This window comes from Nerophis lumbriciformis, linkage group LG22, assembly GCF_033978685.3.
Source record: "Nerophis lumbriciformis linkage group LG22, RoL_Nlum_v2.1, whole genome shotgun sequence".
Taxonomy (NCBI): domain Eukaryota; kingdom Metazoa; phylum Chordata; class Actinopteri; order Syngnathiformes; family Syngnathidae; genus Nerophis; species Nerophis lumbriciformis.
The window spans coordinates 26,490,786-26,508,161 of NC_084569.2; the positions used below are offsets into that span (position 1 = coordinate 26,490,786).

Consider the following 17,376-nt stretch of genomic DNA (forward strand, 5'->3'; position numbering starts at 1 on the left):
TGTGTGTATATATTAGGGCAGTGGTTCTCAACCTTTTTTCAGTGATGTACCCCCTGTGAATTTTTTTTAAATTCAAGGACCCCCTAATCAGAGCAAAGCATTTTTGGTTGAAAAAAAGAGATAAAGAAGTAAAATATAGCACTATGTCATCAGTTTCTGATTTATTAAATTGTATAACAGTGCAAAATATTGCTCATTTGTTTTGGTCTTTCTTGAACTATTTGGAAAAAAAGATATACAAATAACTAAAAACTTGTTGAAAAATAAACAAGTGATTCAATTATAAATAAAGATTTCTACACATATAAGTAATCATCAACTTAAAGTGCCCTCTTTGGGGATTGTATTAGAGATCCATCTGGATTCATTAACTTATATCTCAAAAAAGAAATCTTTAACATCAATATTTATGGAACTTGTCCACAAAAAATCTAGCTGTCAACACTTAATATTGCATTGTTTAATTTCTTTTCACAGTTCTTTTTGACAGACATTTAAAAAAAATCTCACGTACCCCTTGGCATACCTTCAAGTACCCCCAGTGGTACGCGTACCCCCATTTGAGAACCACTGTATTAGGGCTGCAACAACTAATCGATTAAAATCGATTATAAAAATAGTTGGCGATTCGTTTAGTCATCGATTCGTTGGATCTATGATATGAGGCTACTTTTTTTTTTTAATTATTAATAAACTTTTATTTATAAACTGCAACATTTACAAACAGCTGAGAAACAATAATCAAAATAAGTATGGTGCCAGTATGCTGTTTTTTTTCAATAAAATACTGGAAAGGATAGAAATGTAGTTTGTCTCTTTTATCCGATTATTAAGGTTCAAGATTCAAGATTGTTTATTGTCATATGCACAGTTAAAGGGGAACATTATCACCAGACCTATGTAAGCGTCAATATATACCTTTATGTTGCAGAAAAAAGACCATATATTTTTTAACCGATTTCCGAACTCTAAATGGGTGAATTTTGGCGAATTAAACGCCTTTCTATTATCGCCCTCGGAGCGATAACGTCACAACGTGACGTCACATCGGGAAGCAATCCGCCATTTTCTCAAACACATTACAAACACAGAGTCAAATCAGCTCTGTTATTTTCCGTTTTTTCGACTGTTTTTCGTACCTTGGAGACATCATGCCTCGTCGGTGTGTTGTCGGAGGGTGTAACAACACGAACAGGGACGGATTCAAGTTGCACCAGTGGCCCAAAGATGCAAAAGTGGCAAGAAATTGGACGTTTGTTCCGCACACTATACCGACGAAAGCTATGCTACGACAGAGATGGCAAGAATGTGTGGATATCCTGCGACACTCAAAGCAGATGCATTTCCAACGATAAAGTCAAAGAAATCTGCCGCCAGACCCCCAGGAAAAGAGAGCGGATGAGGGTATGTCTACAGAATATATTAATTGATGAAAACTGGGCTGTCTGCACTCTCAAAGTGCATATGTTGTTGCCAAATGTATTTCATATGCTGTAAACCTAGTTCATAGTTGTTAGTTTCCTTTAATGCCAAACAAACACATACCAATCGTTGGTTAGAAGGAGATCGCCGAATTCGTCCTTGCTTTCTCCCGTGTCGCTGGCTGTCGTGTCGTTTTCGTCGGTTTCGCTTGCATACGGTTCAAACCGATATGGCTCAATAGCTTCAGTTTCTTCTTCAATTTCGTTTTCGCTACCTGCCTCCACACTACAACCATCTGTTTCAATACATGCGTAATCTGTTGAATCGCTTAAGCCGCTGAAATCCGAGTCTGAATCCGAGCTAATGTCGCTATAAACTTGCTGTTCTATCCGCCATGTTTGTTTGTATCGGCATCACTATGTGACGTCACAGGAAAATGGACGGGTGTATATAACGATGGTTAAAATCAGGCACTTTGAAGCTTTTTTTTAGGGATATTGCGTGATGGGTAAAATTTTGAAAAAAACTTTGAAAAATAAAATAAACCACTGGGAACTGATTTTTAATGGTTTTAACCCTTCTGAAATTGTGATAATGTTCCCCTTTAAACAGACAGTTTGCCATACAATGAAAATCTTACTTTGCTAGTCCACCCTTCAACAAGTCACACGGTACTTCGCTAAAAATAAAAATAAAAATGTATATACAAGGCACAGTAAGTAACATAACATTATTGCACATTCTGATTGACAGTCAACAGTATAAATATGGAGGTGACCTTGGGTCACAGCAGCAGTTAAAGTGTCTTTAGTGATCAAAGGTGAAAAGTGTCTACAGTGATGGTTCACAGTTCGGGGGTGGTCATGGTAGCTGTCTTTTGTTCAAAAAGATAAAAGTAAAACGGAGGGGGGTGGGGGGGGGCTAGCATTGACAAGTTAGCATTCACAAGCCTGATGGCCTGTGGGTAGATATTGTTTGTCAGTCTCGTAGTCCTGGATTTCAGGCTCCTGTATCGTCTGCCTGATGGTAGGAGGCTGAAGAGACTGTGCTGGGGGTGTGTACTGTCCTTTATGATGTTGTGTGCTCTCCTGGTGGCCCTGGTACAGTACATGTCTTGTCGTGAGGGGAAGGCTGCTCCTGATATGTACTGAGCAGTTTTAATCACTCGCTGGAGTGCCTTCCTGTCCTTAGCAGTGCAGTTTTCATACCAGACCGTGATTGAGCCGGTAAGGACACTCTCAACCGTACTTCTATAGAAGTTGCTGAGAATTTTAGGTGGCATGCCAAATTTTCTCAGCCTTCTTAGGAAGTACAGTGGCTGCTGGGCTTTCTTTATTGTTTGTTGGGTGTTGTGATCCCAGGTGAGGTCCTCGCTGATGTGGGTCCCGAGGAATTTAAAGGTTTTCACCCTGTCCACCTTTGTCCCCCCTATGTACAGAGGTGTGTAGTGGGTACTCCTTCTCCGTGGGTCAATAATCATCTCCTTGGTCTTGTCTGTGTTCAAGGAGAGATTATAATCCTGACACCAGGCCACCAGTTCCGCTACCTTCCTTCTGTATGCTGCCTCAGCTCCCCCGATGATCAGTCCGACGACTGTAGTATCATCTGCCAACTTGATACTGGTGTTGTTCTGGGAGGCCACACAGTCGTGTGTGAAGAGGGTGTATAATAGGGGGCTCAGCACGCAGCCTTGGGGGGTCCCTATGCTTAGAACCTTTGTGCCTGATGTCTGGTTGCCGATTCTGACTGACTGGGGCCGGTTTGTGAGAAAGTTCAGGACCCAGTCACAGAGAGGAGTTTAGCAGTGAGTTTTTGTGGGATGACCGTGTTAAAAGCAGAGCTGTAGTCGATGAATAATAGCCTGGCATAGGTGAGGTGGCGACTTGTCCAGGGTGTACCCTAAGGCTGAAACGACGCGTCGACATAGTCGACGTCATCGGTTACGTAAATACGTCGACGTCGTTTTTATGCTTCGACGCGTCGCATATTTACGTCACACTGCCGGAGCGCAAAGCAGATGATGCGAGCGGTGCGAGCGAGGGAAAAAAAGCACGCCAAAAGTCGTCAAAAGTGTGGGAGTATTTCAATAAACAAATGTATATAATTCGGCATTATTTCGGCCAGTCGGCTTATAAAATCAGAGCCGATCAGTTTACGTTCGCGCGCAGGTATAACGCGGCGCGCTCCTGTCTCATCTGCTGGTGCGCGAGCCCGGTAATTAGACCGCTGTGTCAAATCAAGAAGTACAAAAGACGCCAGCGCAGAGTGGAAAAAGGTTTAGTTCATTACAGATAACCCAGAGTTGTGCCAAAAGTATGTAAGATTTAATATTTCTCTTCGTGGGTGTGGCGCACCTGTTGCGCTGGTGAGATGGGAGGGGGGGTTGTGTGCATGTAGCGTGCTTAGTCTGGAGGCTAAATACACACAGTGTGTTATGTAACTGTTGTTTAGTGTTGATATTCTTTGCTTAGTTTGATAAATGTTGGAGCAGTTTGCTTCATCAGGAGGGTGAAGTCGCTCAATTTAAAGTGTTGGATTTAACTGTGTTGGTGAGGGCGTAGAAAAAGGGGCATTTTTCTACCAGTAGACAGCGTTTAAGATTGAGTGTTTCACTGCTAAATTAATAATATATTTATATTGAATATGGATTTTAAATATGTATCTAAATAGGTGGTTAATTGGTTAGGTATTTATGTATTTGCATATTGGGTTTTCTGTTGCATTTATCTATTGTGTTTCTGGTGTTAAATGTATTTTATATGTATCTTGGTGCATTTATGTTGAGACAATTTATTTAAAATCTGTTTTAACTTAAAGGGAAAAGATGTGTCCATTTTCTTGCACTTGTTTAATGGTTAAGAGTTTGATAGCTAATTAATAGTTGTAAATTATGGGATTGATAATTGATTGATTTTTTACAGCATGTTAATCTTGTGGTGTTTTGTCCTTAAAGGTTTTTCACCTACTAAAGAAGCTAAAGGCTACTAAAGACAGCTAATGACAGCTAAAGAATCTAAAGTCTATTAACACTGCTAAAGACTGCTAAAAAGACTAAAGAAGAAAAAAGAAGCTGTTTCTTGGTTGGAAAAACTGTTGCAAACTAAAGGAAAATAAAAGGAAAAAGTAACTACGGTCTGGTCTTTTGAGTGAAATCCAGAAGCCACATTCAGCATTGGTACATCCCTTCAAGTGTGGGATAAGCACAGCGAAAAAAGCAAAACACTTGACAGTTGTTGTATGCACACTGTGTCGAGCGGAAATGGCCTATCATAGCAGCACAACGGCTATGAAGGAACATTTGAAAAGAAAACACCCGACAGCGTTCTTGCCATCACCATCAACTAGTCAATCGTCCGCGTGAGTATACATTGTCATCATTACACAAAATCATGAATGTGTCATTTGTATCTGCGTTGTAAATTCATAAACTAAAACACTGTTTCGCTCTGAGAGGCGCGTTTGGCATGCCTGTTCAGTGTTTACAAAGACGCGCTCCTCTTTAACGCTAACGTTAATTAGTTGTGCAAATACCTTTTACAACATTAACAGTTACATATACTATGTACAAACCAACAATTAACTTTCACTTTAATCATACTATCATTGTTGTGTTATTAAGCAAAATAAGCAATACTTTTACTTTTGTTGAAATGTTTACACTGTTACAGAATATTTCGTTTTGCACTTTTTTGTATTGGATGTTTATCTTTATTTTTGCACATTTTAAAGCAAAATAAGCAATACTTTTACTTTAGAAATGCTTATACTATTGCAGAATATTAAGATTTGCACTGGATGTTTACTTTTATATTTGCACATTAAAAAGCAAATAAGCTACTTTTAATTTTGTTAAATGTTAAAAGTTTTAAATGTTTACATTGTTACAGAATATTTTGTCATGTTGTTGTCAATGTTGACTGAGTGGCCATACTTTTTTTTTTGTATATAAAAGTCATGCCTTTTGAAAAAACTGGCCAACATTTATTTTTTCATCTTCATTTTAAATAAAAAAAATAGTCGGTAAAAGGAAAAATAATCTATAGATTAATCGAAAAAAATAATCTATAGATTAACCGATTAATCGAAAAAATAATCTATAAAGTTAAAGTTAAAGTTAAAGTACCAATGATTGTCACACACACACTAGGTGTGGCGAGATTATTCTCTGCATTTGACCCATCACCCTTGATCACCCCCTGGGAGGTGAGGGGAGCAGTGGGCAGCAGCGGTGGCCGCGCCCGGGAATCATTTTGGTGATTTAACCCCCAATTCCAACCCTTAATGCTGAGTGCCAAGCAGGGAGGTAATGGGTACCATTTTTTTTATAGTCTTTGGTATGACTCGGCCGGGGTTTGAACTCACAACCTACCGATCTCAGGGCGGACACTCTAACCACTAGGCCACTGAGTAGGTATAGATTAATCGATAGAAAAATAATCGTTAGCTGCAGCCTTAGTGTACCCCGCCTTCCACCCGATTGTAGCTGAGATAGGCTCCAGCGACCCCGAAGAGAATAAGCGGTAGAAAATGGATGGATGGAAGGTGTCCTTTCCCTCTAGGTGGGTGAGGGTGGTGTGGATGACGGTGTTGGCTGCATCCTCAGTGCACCGGTTCTGCTGGTTGGCAAACTGTAGAGGGTCCAGTGTGTCTGGGATGGTCTTCTTGATGTGTGACATGACTATCGTCTCGAAGCACTTCATCACTATTGGGGTGAGTGCAACAGGGCGATAGTCATTCAGACAGGTCACAGTGTTTTTCTTTGGCAGGGGCACGATGGTGGTGGTCTTGAAGCAGGTGGGCACAACAGCTTGTGCTAGTGACAAGTTGTATATGTCAGCAAGTACGTCAGCCAGCTCTGATGAACACACCCTGAGGGCCTGGCCAGGGATGTTGTCTGGGCCGGCTGCCTTCCGTGGGTTTGTTCTCCTCAGAACTGTACGTACCTCTGCTGTTGTCACAGTGAGTGGTGGGTCCTGCGTGCGTTCCGTGGTCAGAGCCCCTCTCTGTTGGTTGGTGTTGAGGACCTCGAAGCGGGCGTAGAACTCATTCAGCTCATCTGGCAGTGAGCGTTGGCTGTTTGTGACCCCCCCTGCTCTCCTGCTTGTAGTCTTTGATGTGTTGCAGGCTTTCCACATGCGCCAGGAATCTGGGGTGGAGTAGAATCCCTCCAGCTTTTGTCTGTATTGTCCCTTGGCCTCGCTGATGGATTTACACATGTCATATCTGGCCTTCTTGTAGTCCTCAGCATTGCCTGAGACAAATGCAGTGGAGCGGGCATGTAGCTTGGACCGAACATCACAGTTAATCCAGGGTTTTTGGTTTGGGTATATTTTGTATTGTTTTGTGGGTAGAATGTTTTCCACACATGTGCTGATGTAGGCAGTTACACTGGAAGCATATTCCTCTATGTCCACAGTACCGTCATCCCTCTGAGCAGCAGTTTTGAACATGTCCCAGTCTGTACTCCCAAAGCAGTCCTGAAGCACTAGTTCAGTGTCTTCATTCCACACTTTAACAGTTTTTCTCACTGGGGGGGCTTGCTTGAGGCGATGTCTGTGCGCTGGATATAGAAAAGCTGAGATGTGATCAGATAGTCCAAAGTGTGGTCTGGGTACAGCCTTGTAGACTCCCCTCACGTTGCAATATACTTGGTCCAAAATGTTTTTTTCCCTCGTAGGAAAGTTCACAAACTGATGGTATTTTGGGAGGAAACTCTTTAGGTTGGGGTGGTTAAAATCCCCAGCTACGGTGAACGCAGCATCGAGGTGTGCGGTCTCTTGTTTACTGATGACGTCATGCAGCAGCTTTAGCGCTGTAGTGGAATCCGCCCGTGGCGGGATGTAAACACACAGTATAAACACTGCACTAAACTCCCTTGGCAGACAAAAAGGTCTGCATTTCACCATCAAAAACTCAATGTTGTCCGAGCAATGTCTTTCAATCACCTGTACGTCCCAACACCAGCGGTTACTCACGTAAACACAGACGCCGCCGCCTCTCGCCTTTCTCGAAGCCTTTGTCGGGTCTCCACGGTAGACTGAGTGCGTTGCTAGCTGGATAGCAGAGTCTGGGATGTTGTCAGAAAGCCAGGTTTCCGTGAAAATAAAAGCACAGCATTCTCTCAGTTCATGCTGGGATGTAATCCTGGTTCTCAGCTCATCCAGCTTGTTGTCGAGCGAGCGCACGTTAGCTAGCAGCAGGCTAGGTAGTGGTGGTCATGTAGCTCTAGCCTTTAGTCTAGCATGTAGCCCCGCTCTCTTGCCTCGCCGCCTTGTTTTTGTTGTTTTGTGGTTAGCTGGCTCTCGTCGTAGCAGAAAGTTGAAGTCCGTCAGACTATAAGTGAGCTCATGGTGAGCTTTTCCGATGTCCAGAAGTGCATCTCTGTTATATCTCACTGTTGCGTGCAAAAACTTTGCATTTAGGATGCAAATTAGTACTATAATAAATAAAAAACGTAAATGTTGTCGGGAGGACGACGGAAAGACGTTAGCCAAGGGGGGTGCCGTCTTGTTTAATCGATTAATCGAAGTAATAATCAACAGATTAATCGATTATCAAATTAGTTGTTAGTTGCAGCCCTAGTGTGTATATATATATATATATATATATATATATATATATATATATATATATATATATATATATATATATATGTGTGTGTGTGTATAAATGTATATATGTGTGTGTGTGTGTGTGTGTGTGTGTGTGTATATATATATATGTATATATATATATATATATATATATATATATATATATATATATATATATATATACATACATACATACATACATACATACATACATACATACATACATACATACATACATACATATATATACATACACACACACAAATGTGTGTGTATGTGTGCACGCGCGTGTGTGTGTGTGTGTGTGTGTGTATATGTGACGGCAGTCGGCTTTTGGCCCTTGACCAATTATTTTTAGCCCAATGCGGCCCCCAGGGCAAAAAGTTTGGACACCCCTGATGTAATCATATTTGCTGTACAGATTTACTTTAGAAGAGAGAAGTTCTTAAATGTTTGAGTAGAATTTTATTAAACAAAACCAGTTTTCTTTGAAGTAATAAAGAAAGGTATCAGAGCTGTTGATTCATTTATTGGAGGAATGTAGTTCATCATAGAACTGGCACACAATGTTATTAAAAAAAGTAATAGTTTTCAATCAAGAATTGTTTCTGAATCTAATGGAATCATGCAGTGCCCAAAACTTCACAGCCTGACGCATGTTACTTTGTTGTTTCCCAGGAAGCAGCGTGGGTTCAGCGGACCACGCCCTCAGCAGGTGTCGCCCCGTCCCACGTCGGCCCGGTTGCTAAGCGACCACCTCAGTTGCCACCCGAGCCCATATGCGTGGATTCCCTAGACGATGATCTGGCCGTCCCCTCCCTGGACTCTATTTCCCAGGCGCTCCTGATCCTCGGCAACGCCGCCAAGGGCCTGGCGCAAGGGGACAGCCCCCCCTCCCCCGATAGATCCAGGAGCGCCACCAACCCCTCCCCGACCCCTCATGTGTCGCCGCTCATTCAGCAGCAGAAAAAGAACTCGCTGGGCCTGGCCAGCGCCAACGTCCCCCTCTACATGTCTACCTCTCCGTCGTCCTCCGCCCCGCTGTCTCGGTCGCCCTCCCTCGCCTTCTCGTCGGTGAAGGTGGACGCCATGGGGGTGGTTAAAGGCCCGGGACAAATGCACCGGCACTCTGTGTTGAACATTCAGAGACACGCGCCTAAAGTGAGCTCGCCCGTGTCCGCCGCTACGTCTAAACCCCGCCCTCCGCCTACTGCGTCGCCACTCGCCCCCCCAGGATCGAAGATGGGTGTGTCCACCGCAGCGTCTGGCCTCATCAAATGCAGCAATAATAAAGGAGTCAGCAGTGGCGACGCTGTCATCATGACATCACCTTCATCCAGACCAGCGCCGCATCCTTCGCCCGCACAAATGGCGCCCAAGACCTTCCTGGCGACACGCTCGCCTCTGGCCCAGCAGGGCAAATCCACACCCTCCCCGTCCCACCCGCCACAATCCGCCTTCATCACGCCGATGCACGCTACTCTCACCAAGTCCGCCCACAGCGGCGTCACGCCCATCGTCAAACTCACGCCTCGCACCCTCAACTCCGCCGTCAGCACCTCCAGCTCGCCCTCCGCCAGGTCTCAGGCAGCCCATCCCATGCCGCAGCAGTTCTCCCCCAAAAGCCCCGCGGGGTTCCGCCCGCCATTCTCAGGTGCCCAGACAGGGGCAGCCAAGGCGAGCTTCACATCCCCCGGCGGCCATAAGAGTCCGCTGATCATCAGCAGCACAGCCAACAGCAGCCTTATCAGCACCTCATCCACCAGCAAGCATTCAGGATCCAGCATCGCCCCAACGCCAACCTCTGCCAGTCTGGGCCAGCGGCAGAGGCTGGGGGTGGGGTCGTCTCAGGGGCCCAAGCCGGTCACATCTGTCCCGTTGTCAACGGCCTCTTCTCACTTGACGCAGGTTAGTGCTCTGACCTTACATGTCGTCCGTTCACATCCCACTTCTTAAAAAGTGCAAGAAAACATTTTTCAAAAGAAGGTCTTTAGGACTTATTGATGCAGCCAGGAGGAGCTTATGTAATTTTTTTGTATCATATACCTACTAAATAATATGTTGTGAGAATCGTCACCCCAAGTATATGTATCAAATTATTCACATCCCTACTATTTCAAAGGAGGTAACAATATGAGCATGTCATACCAAGATTGGTATGAACAAAATTAACCTATTTCCCGGACTATAAAATGCACCAGTTTTTAAGGTCACCCACTAAATTTTAGAAGAAAAAATATTTTTCCATATATTAGCCGCATCGGACTATAAGTCGCAGGTATATATGTTGTTAAATGAATTATTTACACAGAAAGATTAAAGTAAAACGGCTGATCAAACAAAACGGAAGTCATCGTCATGGACCCACTAGCTGTGGAAGCTAGCTCTCCACTCAGCTAAACAGACTCAATAAATCCACGGTGACGTTTTGGTGAATTTACTGAGGAACTTGTGAAAGTGAAACAATACAAAAAGAATACCATTGTAAGTTTTTAGTATTAACACAGCCACTCGTAAATGTCAATGTAGCTAATGCTAATGACGTTAAGTTCATTACATCACGAAAGCTTGTACAAATATGCATGAAAACACTCCTACAGACATCACACATGGGACACATTAGTAAGTAAGAATAGTTTTAGTTATATTGTAAAACTAATCTAACACTGGACGACTAAGAGATCAATTGGCATTTGTACTTATGGCAGGTTTAAATAAAAATAAAAAAATCTAAACAAAAGGGCAATACGGCCACTGCAGCACCTTCAATGAGCAAACTCATCCAAAGGATGGCGACATAGCACAAACAGTAACGCACCTAGTAAGTGTTTTTTTAAACTATTTACTTTATAGCCGGCCGTCAACAATGAAGAATCCATAAATTAGCCGCACCGCCGGGTTCAAAGCCTGGGAAAAAAAGGAGCGGCTTATAGTTCGGAATTTACAGTCTAAACAGTTTTTAGTTTTATTACAGATATTGATTGAAGTGATTAATAAAGAATCCATATGAGTAGTAACGCTATGGACAGCTAGAAGACTGAATGGCACTTCTACTTCCGGGTGAAGGGACTAAATGGAAGGACACTGCAGCACCTGCAGTCAGCGAACTTGTCCAAAAGATGGCACCGTTTTTTTTTAACTATTGCGTTACAGCCATCAGCAAATAAAAATCCATATATTAGCTGCACCATTTTTAAGCCACAGGCTCAAAACGTAACAAAAGAGTAGTGGCTTATAGTTTGGAATTTACAGTATACGTTATTATTATCACATTTTTGTTGACTGTGCTCAAGAAGTACTTATACACAATGAAATCTTCTAAAACAAATTCTATTTAGAAATAGAATCAAATATATAGACACAACATCAGGGTTTCCCTTACATGTAATTGACCAGGAAGCCCTGCCACGGCAAAATAAAAGCCACCACAACTTTTTTTTAAAGAGTTTTTTTTTTAACGTGAAAACAAATTTAAGTAATATAATGTATGAATGGACTTACAGGTGAAGCTCATAAAATTAGAATACCATGCAAAGGTTTGTTTATACTAGCAAATAAATGTACAAGGTGGAACTCCTATATGACAGGCTCATAACATGCAACTCAAGATATTTCAAGACTTATTTTGATATCATTTTGATGATTATGGCTTACAGCTTCTAAAAACCTTAAAGTGAAAATTTCAGAAACTCTTGAGTTTTCAAAAACATCAAAGTTATAACAAAATCTTGACATATTTCACTTTGTATGTAATGAGCAGTGTTGGGTTAATTACTGAAAACCAGTAACTAGTTACAGTTACTAGTTACTTTATTTCAAAAGTAACTCAGTTACTAACTCAGTTACTTACACCAAAAAGTAATGTGTTACTGTGAAAAGTAACTATTTAGTTACTTATATATATATTTTTTAAGGCCCCCTTTAATGAATGCCCTTTTAGCCTTCATTTCAGTACAGTTATTGCAGTGGAGAATAATACAATCTGTTGATCAACTTGACATGCATTTGCATCACTGAACTCTGCTAAGCAATGTGGTCTACAAACAACACACAAAGACCATATGTTTCAAAGGGCCAATTTGTTTCAGGCCAGAACAAATTGACAAAACTATTTTAAATAGCTGCAACATAACATACAAAAGTAAGAAACAGCATGATAACAACATAGCTGTAAACCAAGGAAGGCACACACTACATACACAAAGCCTAACCAGGCGTTTTTTCTGAAATAAAATCATGTCTGAAGCCCAGAACACTACACATTTCCCCAGTTTTAGTTTAGAGATAAGGAAAGATTGGCCTGGCCCACTAGCATCCCTCTTTATGTTTGTGAACTGTATAGTCTATACATTTAGAGTGATGTGATAATCAAACACTCTAGAAGTCTAGAATGAAAGAGTATGTAAGAGAATTGACAGAGTGTGTGTACCCTCAGTGCGCAGTGCCTCGTTAAAATCCAGCCGCTGTTGCTTAGGAGGTGAAGTGTGTCTCTCTTTACTAGCTTTGTCGAAGCATGTTGCTTTTGTAGCTATTTCAGCAGATTTGAATTGCTAGGATAGGATCTTTGATCCAAGACACAACTTATATTTAACTAAAATGTTCTTTTCTTTGTGGTCGACAAAAGAAAAGTAGTGAGAATATCTCCATGTTAAGAAACTGGACTTTGGCTCTGCCATGTCTTGAACACAGACACCACCCCCCCATTCCCCCCACCCCCGTTACAACGCGTTAGTCCCAACACTGGTATAATAAGTTTATATCACATTTGAAGTTAAACTGCTGTAATAAATGGACTTTTCCACCATGTTCACCTGTATATTGCCTAGTATTTGCTTTTGACTAGTGAGGCACCGAAAATTCGACCGCCAAAAAAAGACTTGGATCACCGGAACAGCGCTGCTGAAACCGGATGTTGTGACGACGCGAGCGATACGCACGGGGTTGTCTCCAAACACGAGTACAGCCTCCAATAACACCTGACAAAAATGCTAGTTTGTTGCTTGTCGTTTTTAATACTGAACAAAATGTCACTAAAAGAATGGAAGAAGTCTCTACAATAAGACGCAACAATTGAAAACATTTTGCAAAAAGATAAATTATAAGATAAAATATGTTAATATGAATTATAATAACACAGATTTGTTTTTATAAGTATGTATAACATTGTTTAGCCTTTAAAAGGAAATATATCGATTGCTCATTATGCAAATTATATGACATCATATTGGGCACTTCCACTTGCAATGATTAGACCAGATTTGTGTTAGCCCCGCCCACTGACTTTGACAGGTGACTTTGACATATCAATGGGACAACGTTAAATAAACAAATCTTAAAATGTTCACTTCAATGTGTCATTAATTATTAAATCAGTAAATAATTAAATGAATAATTAATGAAAATACATTAAACCATAAAAAAATTCATAATAAAAACAATCAATTGCTTAAAATAATTAAATGTAATTTTAGTAGTAATAGCACAATCATATATTTAATTACAAGTATAACTCATTGTCACATTTAAGTAATTATGTATTTATTGAAATCAAATTAAATTATAAAAAAACATTCAATAATAAAATCAGTTGCTTGAATAATTAAATGTAATTTTACATTTTAATAGCACTATTATGTATTTAATTACAAGTCTAACTCATTGACATGTTTAAATAATTGTTTAATAATTAGTGAAAATAAATTAAATAATAAAATCAACAATCAATTGCTAAAAATAATTACATGTAATTTTAGATTTAATAGCACAATTATGTATTTAAATACAAGTATAACACTGACACATTTAAGTAAGTATTTAATAATCAGTAAAAATAAATTAAATGATAAAAAACATCAAATAATAAAATCAGTTGCTTAAATAGTTAAATGTAATTTTACATGTAATAGCACAATTATGTATTTAATTACAAGTATAACTCATTGATGCATTTAAGTATTTTTTTTAATAATTAGTGAAAATAATTTAAATAATCAAATAAACAATCATTTGTTAAAATAAAACTCATTGACACGGTAATTATTTAAAGATTTGTGTATTTAATTTTGTTCCCTAATGGCTCTCCATAGGAACAATGGCGGCTAAAATGTCCTCCAAATGCTTGTTCGCGGAACTAATCCATGTGGAACTGGCTTTTGTTGAACGGAAAAAAAGACATTTACTTCAAAAAGGCAACTGAGAAGTATAAAAAAAAATAGAAGCAGCTCTGTGGTGACAGGAGTGAGTCTAGCTGAGGCTGCTGCTGTGCTAGCATAATCAGAGAGGGGTGGGGCTTGCAGCGATGATGTCATCATACTGCAAACTCATGCACAAAGTGTACAGTGGAACCTCCAAAGTCAAACAATCTTTTTTTTTTTTGTACACAACTTCTATTCTTTTCTATTATCCCATGTCAAATATAATGATAATAATAAGGTGTGCTAAAATGAACATATTGATGTATATTCAGCTGATGGACAGTAATGCAAGATGTTTGCAGAGCAATACTGTCACCTGCTGGTCCCTTATGGTATTGTTTCCTCAGGTCTCCTCAGCAGGGGGCAGCGGTCTGCTGGGCTCCACGGCGTCTCTCAATCTGGGCTTCGGGATGCTAGGCGGCCTGGTTCCCGTCTCGCTGCCCTTCCAGTTCCCCTCACTGCTCAACATGCCGACATTGGGCACAGCTAGCTCCAACACGGTGGCCGGGAGCTCAGCAACCAATAGCAACGCCTCTTTCCTGACTCAGAGTGAGTGCAAACTTACTTTTTTTTTTTGCTTCAAAGAAACTCTGTTCACGTTTGCAGAAAAGAAAACTAAACGATGCGACAGCAGCAGCATGTAAAACATACCGTATTTTTCGAACCAAAGGGCGCACCGGATTATGAGACGCACGGCCGATGAGTGCGTCTATTCAGGTCTATTTTCATACAAAAGGCGCACCGTTTTATAAGGCGCATTAAAGGGGTCATATTATGATTTTTTTCTACATTTAAAATACTTCCATTTCGACCATTCTTTGGTCGAAATGTTGCATAGATTATGTTTTACAGATAAAGTACCAATGATTGTCACACACACACTAGGTGTGGTGGGGGGAGCAGTGAGCAGCAGCGGTGGCCGCGCCCGGGAATCATTTTGGTGATTTAACCCCCAATTCCAACCATTGATGCTGAGTGCCAAGCAGGGAGGTAATGGGTCCCATTTTTATAGTCTTTGGTATGACTCGATCATCTTCAAGTCACTTTTCTGACCTTAGGTTCAGGATGCGCCGTTTTGTGGGCGGTCTTATTTACCTTTGGCAGCGTCTTCTCCCCGTCATCTTTGTTGTAGCTGTGTAGCGTGCGGGAATGGAAGAAGTGTCAAAAGATGGACTTAACTGTTTTAATGACATTCAAACTTTACTTAAATCAACAACGGAGCAGCATCTTCTCATCCATGGCTCACTAGTGCAATAAGAAAGCCGGAAATGTGTCCCGTGAAAAACCATCCGACTGGAACTCTCTAATAACTAAAGTTTTGTGGGTGAATGATGTAAACCCACTACACTGGTAGTTTTAGCGCTTCCATAGCGAGATATAAGTTAGAACTTTACACTACTTTATATTAGAAATGGCAACAGCGGAGGATGAATGTCAAGAAAATAGTGAAAAAGAAGAAGCTTATCGACTACGGTGTCGGCACGGGCTACAATGGTGGACACGCGCACATTTTCAGGACTTATGCAGACAGGCCTCAAATTTTAACTTTTTAAAGTCAAGGCAAGTGTTGCCTTAAAGGAGGGCTCAAATTTAAGGGCACCAAGGCAAGTTAGTAGGGCACCAAGGCAAACATTATTTTCTTTCCAGGCAGGGGCTCCAAAGCATGCAAGCATACATATACTGTTTTTTTATTCATTATTAATATAATCTTGTCAGCTTTTTGTCATTTCATGATGCCTTTAACTCTATTTTTATCTTTTGATAGAGGAAAGTATATATTTTTATTATTGTTTTTTTAAAGTTATGTACATGTAGATGCTGTATCGGGACAGATCCATTAAGAGTTTGAGCAGAAATGTGTCATATAGGAATTAACTATACACAATAAAACATTAACAAAATTATGTGTCAAATGGTTTTTAAAGCAATACCTTTGTGACATTAAAAAAACAAGTAATGTAAAAAAAAACATGCCGTTTACTTTTTGATATCAAAATAAAACACAAAGCAGTTTGGCTAATGAAGATAAAGTCTTATAAACAATATGTTTTCTGCTCCAACGCCACCCTTGTGGTTCAGTACAACAGTTTGGCAAACAACAAAAAACCCAGGAGTGACAGGTGTTTCCTCACCTCATTCACTCTCAGTCACATCAGCTGATGGACGCTGTATTGTCAAAATGAAAGCAACATCGTATAGTTTTTCTCCTTCGCTGTATACTTTGTGTGGGGACAAGAGCATCTGTCTCCAATATGGCCCACACCTGTCTCCATCTAAACACAGCAGTGCGCTTTTAAACGCACGGCAGGAAGCGAGGGAAAATAATTGTAGCGTCCCGGAAGAGTTGGTGCTGGAAGGAATTCTGGGAATGTGTTCTCTTGTGTTTATGTTGTGTTGCGGTGCAAATATTCTCCCGAATTGTAATTGTCATTGTTGTTTAGTATGGTCCCACTATATGGCATAGGTTTATGACAGTGTTGGCGTTGTTTATACGGCCACCCTTAGTGTGACATGTATGGCTGTTGATTAAGTATACTCCGAGGGAGTGCCTCTGGAGCAAGGTTGATGTTGTTGGTCCGCCATGAATAATCAGTTAAACGACATTAGTGCGCATGCGCCTGACTTGGTGGTGCTTAAAATGCATTAACAAATGACGTGGTATTGATAAATTATAAAGTAGATGGTATGACTAATGATCTTGATTCTTATGGCGATTTATCATAATGCCGTGGACAATTATAAGCCTCGTCCATTAGCAAGTAAAAAGTCAAGGGCGGTCACGGCAAGTTGTTGATGCAAATGTTGGTAAATTTTTTAGGGCATTATGGCAAATGAGAGGGCGGTCGCGGCAATTGCCGCAGTTGCCGTGGTTAAATTTGAGCCCTGTGCAGATCCCAAATACACATCATCAGGTACCAGAAGATAAGAAAAGTTGGTTTTGCATAATGCAAAAAAAAACTTCAGATAAAATGTCTGCTAATGGGTGCCATTTTGGTGTCCGTAGACACACACCATAATAACACTTGTATCTCTGACTACGGTAGCCGTAATGCTTCAACAATCCATCAAGCAGTGCGGCTTCTAAGCTTATCAAAGTCGTACTAAAAAATGTTGACAGATTTTTGAGCGCCGTGTGTAATGTTCTATATTCTCAATGAAACATTTAA

At 40.7% G+C, this 17,376-nt stretch overlaps 1 protein-coding gene across 1 annotated transcript in view; it reads left to right on the plus strand.

Annotated features, from left to right (window-relative positions):
- The window catches only part of ubn2b (ubinuclein 2b), an 85,026-nt gene that overhangs the window by 54,273 nt on the left and 13,377 nt on the right, over nucleotides 1-17,376 (plus strand). Inside the window, exons 14-15 of the mRNA XM_061973538.2 lie at nucleotides 8,694-9,923; nucleotides 14,557-14,758. Coding sequence (XP_061829522.1) covers nucleotides 8,694-9,923; nucleotides 14,557-14,758 — 1,432 coding nt within the window. The remainder of the gene's footprint in view (nucleotides 1-8,693; nucleotides 9,924-14,556; nucleotides 14,759-17,376) is intronic.